Below are 20,467 nucleotides of genomic sequence, written 5' to 3' on the forward strand. Positions count from 1 at the left end.
ACATTCATTTAATTTAATACATTCGATCTTAAGTGTAAGTTTAAAATAACGTACATTCATTTAATTTAATACATTCAATCTTAAGTGTAAGTTTAAAATAACGTACATTCATTTAATTTAATACATTCGATCTTAAGTGTAAGTTTAAAATAACGTACATTCATTTAATTTAATACATTCGATCTTAAGTGTAAGTTAAAAATAACGTACATTCATTTAATTTAATACATTCGATCTTAAGTGTAAGTTTAAAATAACGTACATTAATTTAATTTAATACATTCGATCTTAAGTGTAAGTTTAAAATAACGTACATTAATTTAATTTAATACATTCGATCTTAAGTGTAAGTTTAAAATAACGTACATTAATTTAATTTAATACATTCGATCTTAAGTGTAAGTTTAAAATAACGTACATTCATTTAATTTAATACATTCGATCTTAAGTGTAAGTTAAAAATAACGTACATTCATTTAATTTAATACATTCGATCTTAAGTGTAAGTTTAAAATAACGTACATTCATTTAATTTAATACATTCGATCTTAAGTGTAAGTTAAAAATAACGTACATTCATTTAATTTAATACATTCGATCTTAAGTGTAAGTTTAAAATAACGTACATTAAATTACCACTAAATGGCGATTGTATGAAATGAATTTAGAGACGCCTTATTGTCGAAAACAGGAGGGAGATTGTTACTGTGGCGAATCGTAGATTATTTTTATGGTTTCCATTAGAATTTGGCATCATTCGGTAATTAAGTACCGCGTTTATTGGGTTTCTAGAATCCCTACGTACACGAAGACAGCGGGGAGAATCTTCGGGGTCCCTCGGGATGACAGTGTACGCGTCTGCGGAAGCCACCAGGGTGCGCTCTGGTACTTGCCGATGTCATTTTCCCACTAATTAGTTCCGCTTTTAAAAATCCACCCAAGCTGTTAGCGGCTATTTATACGCTCTTTTTATTATTTCCCTTCTCGGGTTTGGGCTAAAAATATCAACCCTCCCTTCGTCTGAAAAGCTTCAAACTCTGATTAAAATCCCTCTCGTAAACTTATTCGGGGAAGTTTCTAATCTTCGCTTTTAATACGCTTACGTAGTTTTGTCAAATTTATTTGCATACGGAGATTTTGTTGTATTTGACTAAATATTCTTTTAGTCAGGGGGAAAATGACCGCGGTTTCTATAGACTGTGACATTTTGACACTTAAATGGAACCTTCTTCCTCTAGCGGCGAATGGAGAAGATAAATGTCGTCGGAAGGCGACGGAAGTGGTTTAGATGACCATTTCCGGTTCAGTCGACGCTCTCCTTTCTTTAGCTTTGATTAACGACTGTTTAGATACGACGTACTTAAAGCCATTGTATCTTGTAGCTTATTTCGGGTATTTTGCTTGTGGTATAATGGTGGAACCCTACGAAGGTTTAGTAACGTTTTCTGCCACCAGATGGGGTAAGGACTCCCTGAACGTCGCTATGGATTGACTAGTATTGGGTGCAATTAAATAGTCTCTAACCAGAGCAAGGTTGCCACACGTCAGGGAAAAGTCGGGGAATTTTAAGAAATTGTAAAAAGTCGGGGAATTTTAAGAAATTGTAAAAGGTCGGGGAATTTTAAGAAATTGTAAAAGGTCGGGGAATTTTAAGAAATTGTAAAAGGTCGGGGAATTTTAAGAAATTGTAAAAGGTCGGGGAATTTTAAGAAATTGTAAAAGGTCGGGGAATTTTAAGAAATTGTAAAAGGTCGGGGAATTTTAAGAAATTGTAAAAGGTCGGGGAATTTTAAGAAATTGTAAAAGGTCGGGGAATTTTAAGAAATTGTAAAAGGTCGGGGAATTTTAAGAAATTGTAAAAAGTCGCGGAATTTTAAGAAATTGTAAAAAGTCGCGGAATTTTAAGAAATTGTAAAAAGTCGAGGAATTTTAAGAAATTGTAAAAAGTCGAGGAATTTTAAGAAATTGTAAAAAGTCGAGGAATTTTAAGAAATTGTAAAAAGTCGAGGAATTTTAAGAAATTGTAAAAAGTCGAGGAATTTTAAGAAATTGTAAAAAGTTAGGGACACTTTTTGAAGGTAATTACCGTAATTTAATTCTAGATCTATGAGAAATTCTATGATTATCATTTATTTTCTTGAAAGTTTGGCAACATTGCAATAACCTTTGTACTGAAATATAAGTAATAGATAAAATTATTTAATAAATAAATTTATTAACTTCTGATAAAAATAAAATACAAGATAAAAATTTTGGCCTTCAAAAGTCAGGGAAAATCTCTTACAATGGTCAGGGAAAACAGGTAGTTTGAGTCTCAAATATTTGTGGCAACCCTGCCAGTGGCACATTTTGTAAAAATCGTGTTTCAAATCATTCGTAGCTGGGCCGAAAATTAAACAAATTAAGAAATAAATTAAATACGTGTTTAGGTATGTTGAAACTGTAGTAAAAACAGGTTTACCATAGTATCTGGAAAAATCGGGGAATTCAATTTTGGTTGCAAATTGAAACCGTTTACTGAAATGTAGGTGTAGGGAAATTGATTTTGACTTAAAAATGTCGGGTGAAATATCTAAAAATGGACAGAGAAAACTTGTAAAAGACAGTGAATATGAACCTAAAAAAACTTACCCTAAATAACAAGTATAATCTATTGCAGGGTTCGAAAAAAAAACGGGTTTTTTCCAAAAAGCCCAACACAGTGGGTTTTTCGTGGGTTTTTTATTTTAGTATATACTATTTCCATATTTGTATTACATGATATGTCAAAAAAAAACCCAAATCAAGAGAAATTAGAAATGTCTTATGTCGAGCCCTGCTAAAAAAGATTGTGGGTTTTTTTGTTTTCGAACCCTGATCTATTGAACGCTAAAAAGACTAAAATGTTATTAAAAAACGCCTAATTTTAAGCTAATACCAGGGTTTTTGATTTTTTTTATTTTAATTAATTTTTTGGTTTTTGTCATTTTTTAAAAGCAATATATGAGCTTATTGATATTAGTTATTATTTTTATATCAATAGTAGACAGTTTTATCATTTAAAAAATATTTATTCCAAGAAATAAGTATATATTTATCACAGTATTAACTTATTACTGTATATGAAATATCACGTGGGGGAAGTCTTATAACAATGTGAGAGGTAATAGAAGGACTAAAATAGTCTAAAATATAATAATTTAATGGTAAATCTATTATTTATGGAAATTTAATACCTTTTAAACAACCTTTTATAGGAACCGATTTAAGTGAAGGATTTCTTTAAAAAAATAATTTGATTTAAATCAAACAAACAATAATGTATTTATTCTCCGTGTATTTTTATTTTTGCAGAGTAAACGCGACACTCTAAGCGCGATTGTCCGCTGGTACTACCGTCTCTCCGAAGTACCCGAAGGAGTTTATCAACTCTTGGTGCAAGATAGAAACACCGAAAATGGTTGGTATATTTTCCTACACCACCTTGCCTTCCTAATTGATTGTAATGACGCCTCTTTTGGCAGTGTCCGGCAGCGACCTGATCATCAAAGACCCGGTGGTGAAATCCCGCGAACTGTTTATTTCCGACGCGACCGACACCTACCCAGTTTCGTCGCTGAGGGGAAAGTGCGAGGTGTACCACTACTCGGACATCTTCGCGGCCAAAGACTTTCTCCCCAAACAGGACACCTTTTTCTACGTGCTCGGCTACAACCCGGAGACCCGCAGGCTGGCGAGCACTCAGGGCGAGATTCGGGTCGGTCCCAGCCACCAAGCTCGGCTGCCCGAGTGTAGGCCCAATGTGCTGCCGCAGGAAATGCCTGAAAGATGCGAAATGTTGGAAGAGTTGCGATGGACGCCCGGAGTCCCAGATTGCGATCTAATGATGTACCTGAGAGCTGCCAGGTAATTGACCTCATCATCCTAATAATCATCAGCTAGGCTAATACCCGAGGCAACGCCTTAGACCCGGAGTCATCTAGCTACTTTTAATGCCCGTTATTCAGATGGCCGGGTTTTAAAGCGTTGAAGGTGATGGCCAGCCCTTCATGCCACGCGAGCTAACAGCTCCCGAGGGGCTAACCACTTCTGTACACCGATTACAGCCTTTGGTAGTGCTAAATCTTTCATCGATTACGTAATCACTTAAGTATAGTCAAAACTACAGGCTTGTACACCGATTACGGATAGTTATCGTTAACCTCTTTGGAAATCCCTTTTAACCAGTGGGATTGTTGTTAGAACTCGCAAACTCAACGTGGAAAGAGTTGTTCCGGGTTTTCACCCAGCGCCACAAGCAGGGATCGAACCAGGGCCCTCTAGTTGCTAACCCCAATAAGTAATAATCAGCTAGGCTAATACCCAAGGCACCACCTTAGGCCTAAGTCATCAAGCGAATTTTAAAGCCATTAATTCAGGTGGCCGGGTTACGACGCGTAGGAGGGTGGTGGCAAGCCCTTCGTGGCTGTGAAAAGACCTTAACTATTACCATTAAGTTTCTAAGCCAACTGGCAATTAAACGTTCTTTGGTTCGTCTTTGCAGAAGCATGGCGGCCTTTGCTGGAATGTGTGACGGTGGATCGGCCGAAGACGGTTGTATCGCGGCTTCTAGAGACGACACAACGATTAACGCGATGGACTTGGTAAGTGTGTCCGTAATTTTTATCGTACTCGCCATCGTGTTTACGTCCGTCGAAGAACGTCTTCTAAAGTGCCTTTCGCGGTATAGCTTCACGAAAGTAGCTACGACACGGGAAAAGCCCTGCAGGCTTTAGTCAAGAATCCGATTCCTCGAGGAATTGACAAAAAGTGGACGGAAGAAGAACAAGTAAGTTCCCTCTTTTTCCGACGCGCGTCGATGACCATTTCCGTTTCGTCGCTAGTTGGAACTTTTGCCCGTACATTTTTTCGTAATCAGGTTTGTTTGTGCTAGAAACGCTTTGTAAAGGGACTACGTCAGTATGGGAAAAATTTCTTTAAAATCCGAAAAGAGCTTCTACCTCACAAAGAAACGGCCGATCTAATCGAGTTCTACTACTTATGGAAAAAGACCCCCGCGGCGGCTACTTCGAGACCTCACCGACGCCACCGCCGCCAGAGCGTCCTCCGAAGAATTAGGACGTGTCCCAGGCCAAATAGACCGACTTCCAATGACTACAGTATGTACTCGCCCGACGTACCATCCAGGGTTGCCACTGTAACAGACTCTCACGAGAAACTCACGACATGTTTAGAATCAGAAAACCAATAGGGGTTTTTTATGAACAAGAACAAAAATAAAGCAATTTTAAGAACTAGTAAAAATGTCAGAATTTGATGGATTAGTTAAAAATGTCGGGGAAATTTGATGAAACAAAATAAATATATCGGGGAATTTTATGAACAAGTTAAAATGTCAGAATATTAAGAACTAGTAAATAAGTCGGAAATTTTATGAACAAGATTAAAAGTGGAAATTTTATGAATAAGATTAAAATCTGGGAATTTTATGAATAAGATTAAAAATCTGGGAATTTTATGAATAAGATTAAAAATCTGGGAATTTTATGAATAAGATTAAAAATCTGGGAATATTAAGAACTAGTAAGTGTCGGAAATTTTATGAACAAGATTAAAAGTGGGAATTTTATGAATAAGATTAAAAGTCTGGGAATACTAAGAACTAGTAAAAAAGTCTGGGAATATTAAGAACTAGTAAAAGTGTCGGAAATTTTATGAACAAGATTAAAAGTCTGGGAATATTAAGAACTAGTAAAAGTGTCGGAAATTTTATGAACAAGATTAAAAGTCTGGGAATACTAAGAACTAGTAAAAAAGTCTGGGAATATTAAGAACTAGTAAAAGTGTCGGAAATTTTATGAACAAGATTAAAAGTCTGGGAATACTAAGAACTAGTAAAAAAGTCTGGGAATATTAAGAACTAGTAAAAGTGTCGGAAATTTTATGAACAAGATTAAAAGTCTGGGAATACTAAGAACTAGTAAAAAAGTCTGGGAATATTAAGAACTAGTAAAAGTGTCGGAAATTTTATGAACAAGATTAAAAGTCTGGGAATACTAAGAACTAGTAAAAGTGTCGGAAATTTTATGAACAAGATTAAAAGTGGGAATACTAAGAACTAGTAAAAAAGTCTGGGAATATTAAGAACTAGTAATAAAAAATCTGGGAATATTAAGAACTAGTAAAAGTGTCGGAAATTTTATGAACAAGATTAAAAGTCTGGGAATACTAAGAACTAGTAAAAAAGTCTGGGAATATTAAGAACTAGTAATAAAAAATCTGGGAATATTAAGAACTAGTAATAAAAAATTGGGAATATTAAGAACTAGTAAATGTGTCGGAAATTTTATGAACAAGATTAAAAGTCTGGGAATATTAAGAACCAGTAAAAAAAAGTAGTAAAAATATCTAGAAATTTTAAGAACCAGTAAATAAAAGTTGGGGAATTTTACGAACAAGTAAATAAAAGTTGGGGAATTTTACGAACAAGTAAATAAAAGTTGGTGAATTTTATGAACAAGTTAAAGTCGTTTTTTATCCATGGTATTAAAATGTGTATTAGTTGTATTTTCCGGAGTTTCTCAGTCCTCATAAACTAAGTGGTATCCGTGCAATTTTTAAACCATTTTTATGGCTTACCTGGTAACCACGCTGAAAATATTTATCTCTTAAATTGTTCGGGGAATTTGGAAAGGGAAAATGTGGCAACCCCGCAGTCCGACTTTGGAATTTGACCGATTTCGTTTTGTGAATTTCAGTGGATTTGAGCTCCGCCAGCGAAGATGACGATTCAGACGACTCAGATTCGCGAGATCTAAGCGGTTACGCTTGCCATCATTGCTACACGACTAGTAACGTGGTTTCTTTTACGACTTACCAACTGAAACTCGTTTAGAGGCGTAACTAATTTCGTGTCTCTTCTCGCGCATTTAGCTTCGAAAGATTGGCATCACGCTGGTAAAGATCGTGCCTTGTTATGTACGGAGTGCCGCCTGTTCTACAAGAAGTACGGCGAACTTCGGCCACTGTCCGAACCCAGGGAACCGCCTCCGTTCATGTTCAAGCCGGTCAAAGAGGAAGAGAGCAACCAACCCGTCAATGGGAAACACATCATGCGCACCAGGAGGAGCAAAGAGGCCCAGAATCACAGAGGAATCCGCAACAAGAACCACCTGAGCGGCACCAGCAGCCCCGACGTAGACTTAATCGTTCCTTTGAAGAGCGGACGCAAATCGCCCGGCGCCGCCAGCACGTGCAGCACCAGCAGCTCCGAAAAGACTGAGAAGAAAAAGGTACGACCTTAATTCCGTCCTCATCACCTTGGCTTTTTCCACCCTCTTGACCTTGCTAGTTTCCATCCTCATGACCTTGACCTATCTTTGAATTCTTATGACCTTGACCCGTCTTCGAATTCTTATGACCTTGACCTATCTTTGAATTCTTATGACCTTTACGATCTTTCCACCCTCATGACCTTGTCTTTTCCATCCTCATGACCGTAACCTATCTTGAAATTATGACCGTGACGTATCTTTCCACCTTCGTAACCTTAATTTTCTTACGTACATTTATCCCGTTGACGTATCTTTCGACCTTTGCAGCAGAAGTCTTCCGAAAGCCCAGCCAAAGGCAAGAAACGCCAAAGAGAAGAGAATAAGGTGGCCTCCGAGCCGGAAGCCGACAGTGAGAGGTCTAGTCCTAAGAAGAAGAAGGCTCCCGGCGACAGAGCGACGAGTCCCACCGAGTCGACGACCACCGAGAGCAGCAGCGTCTCGAACGAAGAGAACGGCAACGAGGGCGACAACGAGGAGCAGGAGGGCGGCGAAGGGGAGGCCGAGAACGACATGGACGCCTCGAGTTCTCCGTCGTCCCCTTGCGCGCCGCCCAGCCCCGGCGCCGCCGCCGCCGCGCCCAACCCGCCCGCGCCCGACGCCTACCACCCGGACAAGCATTCGGACGCCGAAGAAGCGGCCAAGCCCGAACTAGTGAACGGGGTGATCAGTCCCGACGATCACTCTCCGCCGCACATTACGCCCGCCGTGCCAGTCGTCGTCGAATCGGCTTCCGCCGCGTCGGACAAGGAGAACGGCGGCCAGTTGGCGGCGCAGTTGCCGCCGTCGTTGGCCATTCAGCAGCCTTCGCTGGCTCAGCGGGTGTCGCCTCAGCTGCCTCCTACGCTACCTTCTCAGCAGCATAACGGGCTCTCGCAGCCGAATCAGTCGGACACGTTCTTGCAACCGCTGCCGCCGGCGTTACCCGAGAACCCGGCGCTACCCGAAAACCCGGCGCTGTTCTCGCCCCCTCCCGCCGCGCAACAAGTTATTAAGACTGAAAACCTAGACATAGTGCCTGCTTCGGAAACGCCGCCTCCCAAACTGTCGCAAGCGATGGACATCGACGCCGCCGCCAGGAAAACGCCGTCGCCGCCTTCGCCCATGCCCGCCATTCGCATCAAGGAAGAGGAGCCTTCGGTCTTCTCGTCGCCCAAGCCCCACTCCTCGTACCCCGACAGCCCTCACGCCCAGCCGATGTCTCTGCAAATGCCCATGTCGTTACCTCATTCGACGATTCCTCCCGAAAACCTCAACATGAGCGAGCACGGCATGCACCCCATGCTGTACGGAGTGGGCCACTCGAATCCCGTGGTGACGCCGCCGCCGGCCCCGCGCGGGCCCTCGTCGCGGCTGATGGAGTTCCCAGGGCCCCACCCCGACAAGATCAAGATGGAGCCGATGGACGTCGGCGTCTCGCAGTCGCCCAGGCACTCTCCGAAACTGCAGCAATACCCGCCTCCGCCGCCGCTCTCGTCGCAGCAGCAGCAGTCTTCCCACAACCCGCCCCCTCTCGTCCCCCCCTCGCACCCGCCGGCGCCCGCGTCGTCGCCCATGACCTCCAACATGTTCAGCGGATCGGTCATCTCGAACCAATCGGCCCATTCCTTTCCCACTGTGACCTCGACCGTGCCAAGTTCCGCCACTGGTCCGGTCATGAGTGCCGGACAGACTATTCCATCGCCGCCGGACGTCAAGCCTATGATTAACCTAAGACCTCTCTCTCCTCACGCGATGTCCAGCGGGGCCATGGTCCCTCCCCCCGTCGTGGGCCCCGGCATGGTGCCTCACGGCCAGCCTCACCCGCTGCACATGCAGCCGGGTCCTCAGGGCTACCCTCCTTACCCTTATCCGCCTTATTTCCCTCATCTGTACCCACCCGGAGCCTTACATATTCCCCCTCACTTGGCCTACCCTCCGCCGCCGACTTCCCTCTCTCGATCGGGACATCCTCACGCCACCAGCCGATCCAGCCCCATAGCTCCCGTGCCTCAGACGTCGAACAATTCCTCTAGTTCATTTACCCCCGTACCGCTAAATTCGTCGAGCACTTCGGCGTCGTCGTCGTCGGTGTCCAGCGCGACCACGACCATCTCGGCGCACTCGACGCCCGTCGTCAGCCTCAGCATGGGACCCATCAGCCACGCTCCCATCCCGGTGCTCCAGCAACCGATGAACTCGATGCCGGGTTCGATGGTCAGCAGCCAGCACGGCGGGCTGATGGGGCCACCGCCTCCCTCGCACTACGGGCAGCCCCACCACGGCCCGCCGTCGCAGCACCACGGAGGCCAGCACAATCAACACCACAGTCAGCATTCGGCGCCGTCGCAGCACCACTCTCAGCATCCGCAGCCCTCCCACATCCCTCATCACTTACCTCAGAATCACGGAGGCCCTCCTCAGGCGTCCTCGCATCACGGCCAGCATCATCCGCACGCTCACCACGGCCAGAGTCACGCCAGTCAAATTCACAGTCACAGTCAACAGTCGCAGCATCACGGGCCCGTCGTGCAGAGCTCGCACCACGCCCCGCATCCGGGCCAGCTACACGGACAACACGTCCCTCTGGGCATGGCCAATCCTCATCACGCCTCTTCGCATTTATCGAACCAAAGTCACCACCACTCCTCGTCTTCGGCGCACTCTGGACCTCATCATAGTCAAAGTCACCACGTCTCTCATCAAAGTCAACACGGCCATCACGGAAAGGACAAATCTAGATCGAGCGGAGCATCTAGTCATCACGACAGCGGGCCGCCGCCCCAAGAAGAAGAGGAAGAAATTCCTCCGGAACGACAAGTACCCAATCCCAGAGGACCCAGTCCCGAACCTAAAGTCGAGGACGTAGAGTGTCATCGCAGTCAGTCAGCTATGTAAGTTCGATATAAACGCCGTGTTAATTCAATCATTTCATGGAGACTTCGGCGGAGTGTACAGCCTGATTTAGTCTATCATAACTTGGGTGCTGGGGTATTAATCAATAGGCTGAGTAGTCTTACGTCTTTGGGCCTGGAGTAGAGGGTAGAACCAAGTTTAAGACAGTTTTAATTAAGATCCAACTTTGGGGCCCAGATGGTCGACGCTTACCGCCGTGGCTCTAATGAAAAGAGCCTTTTGTTCTATTAGCTGCTGGCTCGCGTGGCATGAAGGGCTGAGCTCTTACGTAGTATAACCCGGCCACGGATAATAGTAACTGCGTAAGTTTAAATGAGTTCGCCAAACAAAGACTGCTAGATATCCTATCTAACCCCTCGGCTCCGCCATTTTGTTTGGACAAAAAGGATAAATATATTTACATGGGCGACTCAATTCGTGTAATAGAATGCCCATGAATTAACGCTGACCTCTCCATAAAAAGATTATCGTCCTTAACTCCAGGGTTGCCACATGTCAGGGAATTTAAAAAGGGGGGGGGCCTTAAAAGTTGGGAAATTTTAAGAATTTGTAAAAAGTCAGGGAATTCAATTTTATATTGACACTTTTGGAAGGTAATCTTTATTTAATTCCTTGAAAGTTTTTCTAATTTTTTTAACGTTGCAATAACCTTTATTTATTAAGTTTCAAATTGTTTAATTTTGGCCTTATAAAGTCAGGGAAAATCTCTTAAAATGGTCAGGGAATTTGAATATGAAAATATTGTGGCAACCCTGAAGAGATTTCCAATATTAATTCGATCGCTCTTTGCAGCTTCCTGCGGCACTGGAATCGCGGGGAATTCAATTCGTGCGCTCGAACTGATTTGACCTTCAAACCAGTGCCTGATTCCAAGCTTTCCAGGAAAAGGGAAGAGCGCGCCAGGAAGGCGGCCGAACGCGAGAGAGACGACAAATCAGTGAGTTTCTTCCGCCATTTATTCTTATGACATTTTTAACAGACGAAACAATGGTAGAACGCGCGTTCGCGTATCTAAGTCCCCCCCGAAAAATTCGACTATTCACTTTCTCTTATTAATTCTGTTTCTCGTAATAAAAAAAACTTGTTCCGACTTTTGTAAAATCGCTTGCCTGAGTGGCCTCCCTCTTGTTTCCTTTATTCTCTTAAAAAATCAAATGAAATACCTGTTAGTTTTCTCTGCAAATTCTGTCTATATTTAAGTGAACGTTGGTTTCAGTATTACAAATGGAAGGAACTGGCTTACGAAGAACTAGGCTTGACGAGCTTCCACAAATCACTTGCCACTCAGGCAAGTAACGTTTTCCAGAAGGGACATTCTTTCTCTCTCTTTCTTTGTGCCTCTCTCTGTCCTTCCAATCTCTTTTCTTTATTCTCTCGTTGTCCTTCTTCGCCGTTGCTATTATGTTGGTATCCGTTACGTATTTCTTACAAACATTTATCGTAGTATTCACATTTACCCTTTTATAAAAAGCTCCAAAAAAGATATATTCGAGTAAGTAGTGTAATAGTCGTAGGTGTGACTGGGTCAAAATAATTGTTTCCACACAGACGGTTGGTAGTTGCCACGGTACCTGGAATTCCTGGAAAAGTCGGAATTTTAAAAATTAGTCTGAAAATCATAGTGAGTGTAGGGAGCTGTTGGCTCGCGTGGCATGAAGGGCTTGCCACCACCCTACTGTTTAAGGCATAGAAAGTCGGTAGATGACTTTGGCCTAAGGTTGTGACTTGGGTATTAGCCTAGTTGATTATAATTTATTTTTTTGTTGCAAATAGGAAACTTACTAAAATATAGGTTTAAAAATACAAAATCTTGGCACAAGATAAGCAGGGAATTTTGAATATGGGTATAAAAATCAGGTAATTTTGAATATGGGTATAAAAATGAGGGAATTTTGAAAATGGGTATAAAAATCAGGGAATTTTGAAAATGGGTATAAAAATCAGGGAATTTTGAATATGGGTATAAAAATCAGGGAATTTTAAAAATTAGTTTTAAAATCAGGGAATTGTCAGGGAATTTAATTTTGGTTGCAAATATTAAAATTTTACTAAAATATAGGTTATAAAATACTAAATAAGTCAGGGAAAATCTTCGGAGATGGTCAGGGAAAACCTGAAAAATTCAGGGAATTTGATTGTGAAAAAACTGACAACCCCGTGTAATGATTTCCGGTAAAGTTTCTATTTACGGCGCTTATTTTTTGTACAGTGTAGTCACGGCTTAGCGGGAAATTCAAGTAAAAAGGTCGTTTAATTCGGCAAAAATGATCAATTATGGAATCGGAACGTTATAACTAAAATTTATCAAATTTACGGTTGTCAATGGAGTTACTAGTTTTGTTCCCCAACTGTCATTTATCGGTCCTATTAGTTTACTTCTGGTCATAGAAAACTGTACTAAAGAATACGCGCATTTATTTCTGTTTTGAAAGTAGTGTACCTCAGTCTTTAGTAAAACGATATTAACTGTTTAATCCTTCAGCCCTGAATATAGCTAATATAACTGAAACAAATTGTAATTGTAGTTTATAGTCTCATCCTGACCGTTCTACAAGATGCTATTTTACGTTTATCTCCTTAGAAAATGAACATGGCCGAAAAAGGTGGTCTTGGCATGGACTTGAAGGCCGGCTCGAGCGGACACAGCCTGTACGACCGGCAAACGGGTCGTTGCTACCAGGACACTCCGGCCCTGCGACAACTCAGCGAATACGCCAGGCCACATGCCACCTTCTCTCCGGGATACCCCAGGACGACGGTGGCGGGCTCCATGCCCACCATTAGCGCCGGCATTCCTCTGGGCATGTCGCCGCACGCCATGGACCCCATGCTCCACTACCAGATCTCCGCCGGAATCTACGGCCCTAGTGCCCGAGAACGGTAAATTGACATCTGTAGTAGAAAATTAAGGTCATTTGACAGGGTTAACGCCATTAAGAGGGTAATTTTTAATTACCCAAAGACAGACTTCTATCTTTAGGCCTAATGGCGATTTTTTTTCGCCTAGACGCAAAAATATTCTACAAAGCCTAACGGTGATTTTTCGCTTAGAGGCAAAAATATTCTATTAGGCCTAACGGGGTGTATTTTTCACCTAGACGCAAAAATATACTGCTAAGCCTAATGGGAATTTTTCGTCTTGACGCAAAAATATTCTGCTAAGCCTAACGGGAATTTTTCGTCTTAACGCAAAAATATTCTGTTAAGCCTAACGGGAATTTTTCGCTTAGAGGCAAAAATATTCTATTAGGCCTAAAGCCCCATTTTCATGCTCGCTGGTAGCGGATAAAAATCGTCAAAATTCGCTTCCGCCACTCGCAAGCGTGAAAATAAAGCTAAAATATCTGTTTGAAACAGATCGACGCGGAAAGTGGAAAAAGTGTATAGCTGAAGCGGATTTTGTCGATTTTTACCCGCTACCAGCGAGCATGAAAATGGGGCTTAACGGGGTGTATTTTTAGCCTAGACGGAAAAATATACTGCTAAGCCTAACGGGAATTTTTCGTCTTGACGCAAAAATATTCTGCTAAGCCTAACGGGAATTTTTCGTCTTAACGCAAAAATATTCTGCTAAGCCTAACGGGAATTTTTCGTCTTGACGCAAAAATATTCTGCGAAGCCTAACGGGAATTTTTCGTCTTGACGCAAAAATATTCTGCTAAGCCTAACGGGAATTTTTCGTCTTGACGCAAAAATATTCTGCGAAGCCTAACGGGAATTTTTCGCTTAGACGAAAAATATTGTATTATTAAACCTAACGGGGATTTTTCCGCCGAAAACAAACCCCAAAAGCGTAAAAATCGAACCGCTTAACTCAAACTGTTCATTTTTTTGTGTTGATGGGAGCTTGATTGTTCTCTTTGGCAGCCTCGAAATGGAGCTGGAAAGGGAGAAGAGGGAACGCGACCTGCACGACAAGCTGAAAGCCGAACTGGAGCTGAAATCTCGTCTGCCGCCGGGCTCCATCGCCGGGCCAGTCGGCTTCGACCCTCACTGGCTGGAGCTGCAGAGGCGGTACATGGCCTCGATGCAACAAGGGCCCGGAGGCATGCCGCCGAGCGGGCCCCCGCCCGGGCTGGCGCAGTCACACTTCGCTCTGTACACGCCGGCGGAACGCGAGCGCCTGGAGAGGCTGGGCATCCCGACGTCGATGGCCGGGCCCGAGGGCCCGTCCGGTGTCCCGTCTCCCATGGACCGCTTGGCGGCCGAGCGGCTGCACTCCGAGAGGCTGGCGCTCAACACGGACCCGTTACTTCGATTGCAAATGGCAGGCATTACTCCAGAACTGCACACCCATGCCCACACACACGCCCATACACACGCCCACGCTCACACGCACCTCCATTTGCATCCTCACGATGCCATGACAGCCGCCGCGGCCGTCGTCATGGGGCTCCCGCCTTCCGGCGCGCCCCAGGACCCAGCGGGCTCCGGCGGCGGACACCCGCCTCCCGGGCCCCACCCGCTCCTGCCTCCGACGGCTTATCCGGCCAGGCCCGGCCTCGTGGCCCGCGGCGACTTGCTACATCCTCAGCCAGGCCTTATCCGGCCCTCGTACGACGACCAACTGGCTCACCAGGTACTACACGTCCCCTCCAGGACGACTACCCCCGTCATTATGCGAACAAATATTCCCTTCACCCTCCGTTTCTTACTTTTCACGATCAATCGGGAATATTTTTGGCACCAATGTCAAAGTTTTTACCGTAAAACTGAAGCCATAATTTATTTTACCACACTCTCTAACGATATGGTAAAGTTGAATTTGTCTTTTTGAAAGAAACGCGCCGTCTTGCGGTGGTAAAATGAAGTATCCCCGAAAATTCTAACTCCGGTTCTTTCTTTCTATTTTTCCTTTGTTTCCATTCCCCCCGTCGTGTGTGGGCATAGGGTGCAAAAAATATTTCAGAAAACCCATATTTTTGATGCTTTTCAACGGTACCCGTCGTATGGTTTGATATTACCTCACTTTTTTTTAAATCTTTTTAATACATTTTATTTTTCTTTCGCGTAAAAACGTGATACCAAACTTTTGGGAGGTACCGGTGAAAAACATTTTCGCATTCTTGCGTGGCCAAATTGTAACATCTTCTTTTTAACCATTCCTCAATGTAGCTCTCCGCGGCCCAGGTCGTTCATCATGAACACTTGCAACGCCAAATCATGATGGAAAGAGAGAGGTACGCTCATATGAGCGCTCAAATGCCTCATCCTCAGCTCATGTCGCAACACGAAGAGTTTTATCGGTAAGCTCCCTCGTTCCTCAATTGGTTTCTTTTTTGGAAAAATTTATATTTTGGGGGGGAAAAGTTAATATTTTTGTATATTTTATTAATTTTAGCCCGAATCCTACCATAATAACAGAGCTCCCAAATAGTCGCTACTTTTCTCTAAGGTTCCTAAACCTGGATCGGTTTATCGGGATAATTACAACGGGGGTCCGTTTATCGGGATAATTATAACAAGGTCCGTTTATCGGGATAATTATAACAAGGTCCGTTTATCGGGATAATTATAACAAGGTCCGTTTATCGGGATAATTATAACAAGGTCGGTTTATCGGGATAATTACAACGGGGGTCGGTTTATCGGGATAATTACAACGGGGGTCGGTTTATCGGGATAATTATAACAAGGTCCGTTTATCGGGATAATTACAACGGGGGTCGGTTTATCGGGATAATTACAACGGGGGTCGGTTTATCGGGATAATTACAACGGGGGTCGATTTATCGGGATAATTACAACAAGGTCGGTTTTTGCGGGATAATTATAACAAGGTCGGTTTTTCAGGGGATAATCACCGCAGTCCGTTTTTTGGGCGATAATTTCAAATAAAGATCTCATTTTATTTCAAAATTGCTCCCAAGTTTTAAATTAGAAAACAAACTTGCTATTTCTCCGTATTTTTACCGCGAAGTTCGATGGTGGAGCTCTGTAATAATCTAATTTCAAAACATTTTCAACCCCCGGGTCATAATAACTCGCTTCAAGAAATGCTTCTTCCTTTGATCAGAAACCATTTTGTGTATTTCAGTCATCACCATCAACAACAACAGCAGCAACATCAGCAGCAGCGGGAACGTGAAATGCTTAGAACTTTAGAAGAAGCGGCGCGTGGCGGCGGTCGGCCTCAGATGCAGTGAGACACTCGCTAACTAAAAAAATATATCCTAGAAAAAAAAACATACAAAATTCAACTATTAAAAAAAATATATATATATATCTAAATATATATATTTCAAAGTGACGTTGGAATAAAAAAAATCGCGTTCTTAATTTATTTTAGTGTAATTTACGCGCGTAAACAATTGAACCAAAAACTTTGAAACTGGACAATTTCGAAACAAGTGTTATTTGGGCCTTAATCGAAATATTTGGAACTTGAAATGAGAGAAAAATATCCTTCGATGATATAACTAATAATTTCGTTCGCTTGGGCGTCAATTTTTAGGTTTCCGGATAAAAATTATAGAGAAATAAAAACGCGCAAAATTTATTTTCTATGATTAAAATATTTATTACTTAAAAAAAAAGTCGGGGAAAAAATTATTTGCCAAGATAAGTAGTGCAAAAAATAATTAAATTTATTTGAATGCTTCGAATCAAATTTAGTTCGTGACAAACAAACCGAATGAGTGTGTAAAAAAAATGAAACTAAGGGTCAACATTTTCCTCGAAAACTATATTCTACAATGACCCCGTTAAATATAAATATATAAATAAATATAACTAATCTATATAAGAAGAAAGTGAATTAAAAATAACTTTTGTTACTGGCATTTTATTATCAAATTTACAAAAATATCTTAGAGTGCCACGTTTTCTGTGGCCGCTATATATAAAAGGAAATGACAATTGTAGTCGTATTTTAGGTTGTAAAAAAAAACAAAAATCAGCCTTTTAGGGGTTAAAAATTGAACAAAACTTTAACTTTATTCGCGTGAATGTATATTTTATCATCATAGGTACTGAAAAAAATATTGTTGAGAAGACGGATAAACTTCATTATCTTCTCTAGGCTAAGTGTACAGTATCGTGTTTGACGTAATTATTAGCTGAGTGATATTGTTAAGGCCAGGCCCAATTGGTGTATTTTAACAAAAAGAACCAGAGACGAAACAAATCCATGATCAATCAATTATAGTTATTGCTTGTGGTCATAAGAAAATATAATTAAAAAAAGGGATCAACTTGTATGTCAGCTTTAAAGTAAATCTGAAAAAAAAATCATCTGTATGTTAATTCCTTTTCGCAACAAGTTTCTTCGAAGAAATTATCGTAGTTTTTATACTGTAGAATGCACGGTAGAGATTACAAAAACCTTGCATGTAATAAAACAAATTGTACAGAAATGATTGACAAGTGTTATATCGAAATTTATGCTCAAGAAGGCGGGGCGTGATTCGGGGGCGGGGATTATACAAATGACGTCACGTTAATGAGACTTATCTACGATTTAATTTGGTAATTACTGGAAATACAGGTATTATTCGACTCTGCTCGAACAGGGTGGCACCCAATATTTTAAAATTCCCATTTTTCCAAGGTTAAAATTAATTTATTTTACTCTTTCATTTTACTTTCATTATAAATCAGTGAATTTATGTTTTATTGTAAATGTGGCTCTTCAGATTGTTTTAACTTCAATATTTTTAATGCAACATTGACAAACCTTAATGTTTTTAGATCACCTTCGTAACCTTTTCAAGATAAATTTGAATCCACGATTTTTCCCATTTTATTCCTATTTTTAAATTTTAAATTTCCCTGACCCTTGCCAACCCTGTTAATAAGTAGTTAGTGATATACCCTACCTCAACCTAGTGATTACAACGGATTCTCAGATAACACAATAAATCAGATATCAGATTATCCGCATTTACCCTCAGATTTATCAGATGATACCGGTCAAATATTAAATCCAATAACCTATAATTTATCAGATCCGTATCATCAGTTGATACGGGTCAAATGTGAAATCCAAATTCACTTTGTTAACTAACAGAAGGTGAGTGGATTTCACAGTTTCGATTTTACAAATCACTCGATTAAATTCTTAAGAAATTTTTATTTCTGTTCATATTGATTTGTTTGGCAGATATTATATATAAACTGTTCAGCTAACTAAATCTGATGAGATGAATTAGAGGGGATCACTTCAGACAGGTTACTTGAGTTAATGAATCAGATACAATTTGAAATCAGATTACCCGAACAACAAAAAATAATTTCAACACTTCGATTTCCAAAGTCTTTCGAAAGTTTTCAGATTCAACCTTGTTTGAAATTTGTCGATAAAGATAATATTGGAGACATCACGTTTGTAAATCATAAGCAGGGTGACCATTCTTCCTTTATTTTATATTTTTTCCTATATTTCAATGCTTTCCTTTATTTTCCTATAATTTCACCATATTTCCTATATTTTCCTATTATTAGATATTATTTTGTATTTCGCGCGGCTTTCTCGAATTTCCCGCGTTCCTAGTTCGCTTTTCGTAATACAGATGGCGCTCTATGTATTAAATCCCTTTGATAAAATGTAAACTGCTTCTCCTAAGAGCTGCACTTAACTTATTGATCTGATTTCACTGAGGCTTTTATATTAAAACAAATTTAAATTTTATTTATACAAATTTTTCTTTATGTTCCTATATTATCAAGGATAATACTCCTATATGTTCCTATATTATCAAGGATAATACTCCTATATGTTCCTATATTATCAAGGATAATACTCCTATATGTCCCTATATTATCAAGGTTAATACTCCTATATGTTCCTATATTATCAAGGCTAATACTCCTATATGTTCCTATATTATCAAGGATAATACTCCTATATGTTCCTATATTATCAAGGATAATACTCCTATATGTTCCTATATTATCAAGGATAATACTCCTATATGTTCCTATATTATCAAGATAATACTCCTATATGTTCCTATATTATCAAGATAATACTCCTATATGTTCCTATATTATCAAGGATAATATTCCTATATTCTACTATAAATCGACTGTTGAATTTCCTATATTCCTATAAATGTTTGGGGTTTTTCAGTGGCCACCCTGCATAAGATATCAACATCTTGCAAGATTTATAAGATTGACTTATTTTTAGTTAATCACAGAAATTAAGGCGAGATGTCAGAAATTTCATATTAATAATAGTACATTAATTTAATCACTTATATCAGGGCTGCCACACGTTAGGGAATTTAAAAATTGGCTTAAAAAGTCGGAGTTTTAAGAATTTGTAAAAATTCAGGGAATTGAATTTTATCTTGGCACTTTTTGAGGTAATTTTCCTCTAGATTCTATGATTATATTTATTTCCTTGAAAGTTTGGCAAATTTTTTTAACATTGCAATAACCTTAAATTTTACTGATATATAAGTCCATTTAAATAAAAGTGAAATATAAGCAAATTTGGCCTTTAAAAGTCTATGAGTTGGATTAGTACGGTAGCTCACAAATTAGATTATGCACTTTTACTAAATTAGCGTATGGGAATAAGACACTTACATATAGCGACAATCGTTTTTGTCAAAAACATCGAATAACACCAAAAAGACCACAAAAAGAATCTCCCCCTATCGTAGCCGCAGTGCAAAACATTTTAATTTTTTCATCTGACGAGCTATAGGTTTTTTTCTTAAAATAAAACATAAAAAAATTAGAAGTATAAAATGTTATTCTCCACGTCACGAGCTTAAGCTTTTTAGTACTTTATCGGCACGTGCGTTTCGCACGTGGACTTCAAATAGACCATTCTATAAAATACTACTTTTGTGTATAGAGAGGCAGAAGGTTTGGCCCGATTTTTCATGAACCAGGGCGGCTCAAAAAAGGGTTATCTGGCAAACCTGCCAACCTAGTTGTCTGGATAAATAGTGCTTTTTTGATCAAAATCCTACTCATTGAACGGTTATAGTTTTGTAGAAACCATTATAAATAGTTAATTAACTATATCTCATTGATGTTGTGAATGATTCAGTTATGGACTTACTATATTTTGAAATATACTATCTTCACGTAGGCTACCTTAGCTATATTTTGAAAATAGACTTTGAGTGACCCTTAAGAAATATTTTCTGCTTCTTTTTATGTCTACTGGCGGGGGAAAAAGTAGTTGGGCTGTTTTTGAGCTACTTTTCGGAGTGTTTCGACAATATACACTAAAATGCACTCCGATATTTTTATCCTCAATATATGTACAGTTTTTCTTGAAAAATTCGATTAATTTGTACTTA

General features: G+C 40.6%; 1 protein-coding gene across 6 annotated transcripts in view; it reads left to right on the forward strand.

The window, feature by feature from the left end:
• Gug (arginine-glutamic acid dipeptide repeats grunge) overlaps window positions 1-17,569 on the forward strand; it is a 158,404-nt gene extending 140,835 nt beyond the window's left edge. For 3 of the 6 annotated variants that reach the window (XM_090160054.1, XM_090160056.1, XM_090160055.1), the window contains exons 5-18: window positions 3,334-3,439; window positions 3,504-3,885; window positions 4,523-4,622; window positions 4,709-4,807; window positions 4,913-5,138; window positions 6,738-6,830; window positions 6,913-7,271; window positions 7,581-10,183; window positions 10,998-11,142; window positions 11,422-11,493; window positions 12,787-13,085; window positions 14,073-14,784; window positions 15,321-15,451; window positions 16,243-17,569. In XM_090160054.1, the coding sequence (XP_090016180.1) occupies window positions 3,334-3,439; window positions 3,504-3,885; window positions 4,523-4,622; window positions 4,709-4,807; window positions 4,913-5,138; window positions 6,738-6,830; window positions 6,913-7,271; window positions 7,581-10,183; window positions 10,998-11,142; window positions 11,422-11,493; window positions 12,787-13,085; window positions 14,073-14,784; window positions 15,321-15,451; window positions 16,243-16,351 (5,436 nt within the window). In that variant the 3' untranslated portion in view covers window positions 16,352-17,569. The remainder of the gene's footprint in view (window positions 1-3,333; window positions 3,440-3,503; window positions 3,886-4,522; window positions 4,623-4,708; window positions 4,808-4,912; window positions 5,139-6,737; window positions 6,831-6,912; window positions 7,272-7,580; window positions 10,184-10,997; window positions 11,143-11,421; window positions 11,494-12,786; window positions 13,086-14,072; window positions 14,785-15,320; window positions 15,452-16,242) is intronic. The other 3 variants (XM_090160057.1, XM_090160059.1, XM_090160058.1) reach the window with 3 other exon arrangements.
• Window positions 17,570-20,467: the final 2,898 nt, after the last annotated feature.

Source organism: Leiobunum rupestre, chromosome 10, assembly GCF_980474605.1.
Source record: "Leiobunum rupestre chromosome 10, qqLeiRupe1.1.hap1, whole genome shotgun sequence".
Lineage (NCBI taxonomy): Eukaryota > Metazoa > Arthropoda > Arachnida > Opiliones > Sclerosomatidae > Leiobunum > Leiobunum rupestre.